Consider the following 6,722-nt stretch of genomic DNA (forward strand, 5'->3'; position numbering starts at 1 on the left):
CTTGGGGCGGGGAGGGGGAATCATTTGTTAGCTCCTAGCCTGAGTGGTGCTGTAAATTTTGCTGCGGAGACAAGTAAGTTTTTAGTTGCTCAGTTGTACGGGGTTGATCAGGAGAATTGCTGGTGTGTTCGCAATTTGGTTACGTACATGAGGATTACATTCAGGGTGGAAGTATATCGTAGCCCGAGATGTCTGTCCCCTTCAGGCAGAATGGCTCTTATTTCTGTTGTTTGATTTTTATTTTTTTTCTTCCCCTGGAATATATTTAACTAGTAGTAAGCTTTGAGTTTATATTCAGAAATATGTCTAACAGTCGTATTTCATAATTTACTTCTGCAAGCACGTGCTTAACTTGTGCTCACTTTAAAAATAATGTAATCCAAAGTTAAGCAACTTGCAGCTACGTATGAATATGAAAAGCTATATTAATACATTGGCATATAATTTCAACAATTATCGTACATTTTATCGTTTTATCTTGGATGTTAGTTTATGTTGCCTGCCATTTTTTTGATAAATCTTTTTGCAAAGCACTGATAAATGCTTTTTTTCTTCTTTCCTTTCTTCCTTCCCACAAGTGATTGCTGACAGTTTTATCAGTACAGGTTTGGTTCCGTCAGAACTCAGTTTTTTGTAAGCAAAGCAGCAAAAGCAGCAGAATGGATAACGCGGTTATTTTAGTTTTCTTGCACATGTATTTGCAGAACTTGCTAATTAAGTAAACAGGGTTTAAGGAAAATTACGACTGACAGTTTATTCATGTTTAGAGTTTTTTTTAAAGTGCAAAGTTTAGAAAATTGGTAGTTCAGCCTGCTACGTCTGTAATAAGCTTAAGAAGCTATTTGCTGATGGGTTTAATTTAATTTTCTCAACTTAATTCTTCCATTTTTAGATGGTGCTGCTGGGCCGTGAAAACAGTGAAATGTACAAAAAGTTCTGTTTGAAATTCACGTCTGGGGCTGGACTAAGCTTCCTAATGTATGCTCAGTGCTACAGGAAGCCGCCACTGCTTTAGAAAGGAACAAAAGCCTTTTTTGTGTACCCCTGCCTCTCAAATATTAATCTTCATTTGCCTTGTTAAAATTACAATATACAGAAGCAGCTGTGGATTTAGGATGTCATACATTGGCTGCTTTTCCTTTCTCTTTGAAGTAAAAATGAAAAAATTCTTTTGATATTTTTCTCTCATTTTGCTTTTTGTCTCATTTTGCATTTTTTTTCTTGCTGGCAGTTGTTCCATAGTTTATCTTAACATTTTCCTCCCAAGATTTTTTTTTTTCCCCTGAAGGTAAATTAAATAGTGGAAAATTCAAGTTTTATAAAATGACACGACAATGAGCTACCTCTCTGTTGAAAGAGGCACCGATTCTGATGGGCCCTCCTGTACGTGCATGCTGCGAGCATAGCTCTGCAAGAGGTGCTTCCTCATTTAAGAGGGTGTCTCAGTTGCCTCTTCTGTGTAAGCATGAATGTCTTTGTCCTAGTAAGCTGTGAGTCCAGACACTTATTCATACTTTAGCAGTGTTATTGCTCCCTCTTGTGGTTCCTGCAACTCTGGCAGGTTTTTTTTTTTTGAGCTGAAGTTTTTGTACCAAAACAGTTTATCATTCTAGCACAGCGTTAATATGAAGAGTAAACACAAACCCCAGACTTCTGTAAAAGTTCTCTGACCAAATTTATCTTCTTTTTATATATATATATGTTTTTTTGTGAGCAACATAAAAATATTTACCGCATTCAGGCTGAAAGTCCTATTAAAATGAGAACCATCTGGGGCAGAGTTGGGTTGCCAAACAGTTTCTGATTTAGTTCTGCACAAAAGTAGAGGCGCGACTGCGTGACATTTGTGGAACGTTGACATTTAACAAAGAAATCCCTGTGTAATGTATTTCTGTTGTAGAAGTGTGATCACAGATTTCTTTTTTTAAGGTTTAAATCCCTTTCGATTACATTGTTTGTGGGCTGGTTTGTATATGTAGTTTTCATCACAACAGTGAACTGAGTCTGTAGCGTATTTGAAATCTGCAGAACGGTTTGGGAGATCTCAGCGTTCTTTACTGACTTGAATTCTGTTTCAGTGAGTTAACCTAGACTTTTTTGTGTGTATCTCTTTTCCAGTTGTACTCATTAATTGCATTGTGGGGGTATCTCATCTGTTTAAGTGTCCAGCAGTGTTGGATTCTTTCTTCTTTGTGTAATAGTACAATACCCAAAACAATGACTTCCAATTTTAATGGGGCCACTGGATACTACTTTCCGGGGACCACTTAGTTGAGCCTACGTGTGCTATTTGATTTGAAGCCTGAAGTAATTAGAAATAAAGGCTGAGATTGTAATCAGCATTGTACATTACAAAACTTGAGAATTCCTTCAAGATCATCTACTTAAAATACTGGTTATTTGAACCCCTTTATAGATTGTTAGCGTCTTTGGCTGTGGTGTTGAAGTGCCATGGTACTTCAGAAACTGAAGAGTATTTTTTTTGGTAAGGGTTTTTTTTTTGTTGTTGTTGTTTTTTTAAATTCACAACAGTATTAGTGACTGCATCCAAAGAAACCCAAAAAAAACTTTCCGAATTACTTACCGAAAGGTATCGTAATTTTAACATGACATCAGCCTCCCTGTAGCTCTCTGGTAGATAGTAAGTAGTTAGATTTCTTTCGCATACTTGCAAAAGTCCTGTGGAAGAGCAGATGTTGTCTCAGTGGGAAATAACCTCACACCATGAAATTTCGGAGCTGACATACTTAGAATACTTGACTCTCTTGAGCTGTTTTCCCATATGCTTTTGGAAGTTCTCACGTTTTGGTTTACCTCTCTAGGAAACCTTCTCATCCTCAGCTTGAAGCTTTCATTAAACATATGTCCAAAGGGTCTGCAGCCCAAATGGATGGTTCCCTGAGCAGCCTGCCTCGTTACCCTAGTCATTCTTTGTGCGAAATGGGAGAGCTTACACAGACAGGTAAGTTCCGTAGCAGCTCTGTCTTCTCCTCTGCTCTGTTAAACGCAGTCTGCTTGAAAAGGGATCTTCTATTTTTCTTTATATTGAAATAACGGGCTTTTTGGTGGGAAGCTTACAATGTTGGTCATAGCCTAGGTTGTGCTGGGATATGAATAAAGTATTGGGCTCTCTACTGTAAAAGCGGTAACGGTTTTAGAAGCCATGCTTTATCCTATAGCTTGCCTGCATTCTGTTACAGATGGATCACCCTTGGCATCTCTTTTAACTTCATTTGTAACAAGTCAGAACACCTTTCTGACTGATGTTGCGCCACACCACAAAATTGCTTTGTCACCCTTGTGAAAAAATGACATTGCACAGTCCCTCCTGAGGAAGATCTGGGACTCTGTTACTGATGGGTTTGTGATTCAGAATGGCCCTGGAACTGAAGAACCATCACTTAGTTGCCAGTTTTTACCTGTGATGCAACTACTATGTCCCCTGCAAGAGACCCCAATGCAACAGACACATTTGATGCTTGTATTACAGAAATTGAAAAACTTTTAAACATCTAGTGCTTTCTTCCTCACCCCCTCCCCTCCCCCCCGAGCTTTGTAGCGAAGCATGTTTTCTAGCATATTTATGTGTATTTTCACCACAGGAAAATGAAGCTTCTTTTCTTATTCCATCTATCAGTTCTGCTGAGGTAGTTATTGGGAGAAAAGGTGAAAATATCAGCAATAAAATTCCAAACAACTTCTTTAAAAAATGAAGTTTTGAGACTTCATCAATACTACCACTGAGAGAAAGGCTGCTGAACTCTGCTAGTGAACATACTCTTCAGTTTATACCAAAAGGGTAGGGGAGATGGCAGGTGACTGGAAGCGTTGCAGTCGGGGATTTGAGTATGTAGGAGAAAGTAAACGGAGACCTGGGAGTGTTGTGGTGCTGGGGGCATTGGGAATATTAGGAAGAGACAAAGGGTTTGGGATTGGAGAGGGAAAGTGGAGGTGGTGCTGGGTCAGAGCCATTGGAAAGGATCTGGGACTGCTGTCAGCAGGCAACAGAAAATATGAGGGGAACAAAAGGTAAGAAGGCACAAGTGTAGAAAGCTGCCACTTTGTAAGAAACAGATTTTCAGATTCCACAGCTCTTGGAATTGTTTGTGTTCTCCACCCAGAATAGCCAGCTGAACTGGTACAAACTGGAGTCCGTGTGTTTGTTTGCTGCACTAGTTTTTCTGTGTGTATTCGTATCAGTGCGTCAAAAACAAAAATACAGAAGTGCTTTCCCACAAACATGTGGAAACATACTGTTGCACAACTGGGTAGAAATGTGATTGTGAAAAGGGTTAGTCATGTGGAATTTTCTCTTAATTTAATTTGAAACTTGACAATAATACTTTTCTGTTCTCTTGCATCTTTTCAAATTTTAACGTTGATCCATTCCATTTTATTCCCACACCTTGCTTTTAACTGCGTTGCTCTTTTTATCTGAAATACCAATGACTGAAAGAGCATATCACAGTGGATCTGGGTAGTCAACGGGTTTGGAGACTCACTGGGGAGACTGAAAATAGTGTTGAAGATTTGGGGAGTTAGCACCATGTTCCCTTTGACAACTGTCTTTCCAGGAATCTCCTGTATTTTTTAGTCCAAAAATTGCCTGCCAAATCCCCCTATGTTCTGGGATCCCATCAGAAGAAACATTTGTGTTAGGCCAGTGTCAAGTCTTGCAAAGTGACCTCAGGAGAAGTCTGGTCAGGTTACCAAGGAACTCTTCCTAACCCAGCACGTTGCGTGTGAAACGGGGTTCATCCCTGAGCACAGCTTGTCACCGAGTTACTAGTTGAGACTCCTGTTCCCTGTAGCAAGTTACGTAGATGTTCTAGTGCGTAAAGGGCTCATGCCTGTTGCTTTGCTGTGGGATGGATGCTGGAGTAGAGGTTTTGGCGTGTGAAAAGGGTACCACCTCACCACTCTGTTTTGTGAGTTTACATGCTAGTTTGCATTCCGTATATTCATTTCCTGACTGCCGGTACTTTTACTGGCTGCCGTAAACTTGCAGGGAGCGCAGCATTCGCTGCCTGGCTGGAAACCTGACTCAGATGCAGTCTGGGTCCATCTCGTAACCACCTTAACCGTGTTAGATGCATTTGGTCTGTGTCTCTAGTCCAAAGATCAAACATTAAACCACTAAGGTTTTAAACAAATTTTATGGAACCAGCTCTTTCTATCTGTATCTCAGTTTAGCTCCTAGAATCTGAGAGATGCTGAAGAATAGCAAGTATCTCTCATTTTGTGCAGTTTTCCTAATGGCCAAGCATAGGTGAAGTTCAGTTTTGAATTTCGTAAACTTTTAACTAACTGGGCATTGATCAGAAAGACTGCTAGCTGTGTACTTTAATTTTTTTTTTCTCCAAAACTAAGAGGATTCTAATCATGTATTGTAACTTCTTTAAAAAAATCTCTTCCAGGGGTTGTACAACACTTGCGAAATGGACAACTATTACGAGAAATTTATATAAACAAACATAAACTGCTTCTGAGTGACTGGACAGCAAAACACCTCTACTTGGAGACAACAGGAAAAAGTCGAACCCTGCAGAGTGCGTTGGCGCTGCTCTACACTTTTCTGCCAGATTTTGACTGGAAGAAAATTAACATGAGGCATCAGTGGAGCACCATTTTTTGCTCTGGAAGCTGCGACTGTCCTATGCGAAACCACTACCTAGAAGAGGAGCAGCGCAGACAGTACAGTTTACGGGTGAAAAACAATGATTTGGAGAAAATATATGTGGATATGGCAAAGATTGTAGGCATTCCCACCAGGCAGTTGAGAGCTTCTAACCCAATAGATTCTCTTTTGTGCTATTTTTGCCACAATGTCAGTTTTCCGTGTACCAAAACTGGCTGCATTGGTATGGAACACTTCAAAGTAATCAAAAGACATCAGCTGGAGGATGAGAGAGAAAGACAGGAAAAGAAACTTTATTTCTTGTATGCTCTATTGGCTACTCATCCTCTCCTCAACCAGACTGTTAATCGGCTGCAGCGTATTGCAGAAGGCAAGAAGGAGGAATTATTTGTTCTTTACTCTGCACACGACGTCACGTTGTCACCGGTTCTTAGTGCCTTGGGCATTACGGAGGCCAGATTTCCGAGATTTGCTGCCAGATTAGTTTTTGAGCTGTGGCAGGATGGGAAGAGACCCAAAGAACACTTTATCCGCATCCTGTATAATGGCGCTGACGTCACATTCCAGACCTCGTTTTGCAAGGATTATTATAAACGTTCCAGCAAGCCAATGTGCCCACTAGAAAAATTCGTTAACTTTGTCAAGAGGGATATGTTCTTAGTTTTTAACAGCACTAGTTATTATGATGCATGTCGCAGAAGACCACTGTAGGGAAGGAAAGTGAAAAGGCAGCAATGTTAACTTGCGTATCGGTGAAAGTCTGTAATCTGGTTGAGGTGCAGTTCAGTTTTGTCATTTCTTGTACTTGTATGTGTAATATGAAAGGATATTGCTTGAAACATTCTTCAAATAGTTTTTTTCATTCAGACTGCAGATGGTCTCCAATAGAAGAACAAATAGTGAGGGAGTGTTATGTGTATGCTCACGTATGCTGTGTTAACTGTAATGAAATGATGAATCACAATGGGCTACTGTAACCTGGACGTCGCTTGGTAAAGAGTGTGAGAGCTTAGACGTTGTTTCTCTGTATTCCAGAGCAATACTTGGATTCCCTAAGTTTAAAACCAAACCCATTTTTCTTCAC

General features: G+C 40.0%; 1 protein-coding gene across 1 annotated transcript in view; it reads left to right on the top strand.

The window, feature by feature from the left end:
* PXYLP1 (2-phosphoxylose phosphatase 1) overlaps positions 1–6,349 on the top strand; it is a 38,757-nt gene extending 32,408 nt beyond the window's left edge. Inside the window, exons 4-5 of the mRNA XM_009325045.1 lie at positions 2,823–2,962; positions 5,418–6,349. Of these exons, the coding sequence (XP_009323320.1) occupies positions 2,823–2,962; positions 5,418–6,349 (1,072 nt within the window). The remainder of the gene's footprint in view (positions 1–2,822; positions 2,963–5,417) is intronic.
* The last annotated feature ends 373 nt before the right edge of the window (positions 6,350–6,722 follow it).

The sequence above is a fragment of the Pygoscelis adeliae genome, unplaced genomic scaffold (assembly GCF_000699105.1).
Source record: "Pygoscelis adeliae isolate BGI_AS28 unplaced genomic scaffold, ASM69910v1 Scaffold155, whole genome shotgun sequence".
Lineage (NCBI taxonomy): Eukaryota > Metazoa > Chordata > Aves > Sphenisciformes > Spheniscidae > Pygoscelis > Pygoscelis adeliae.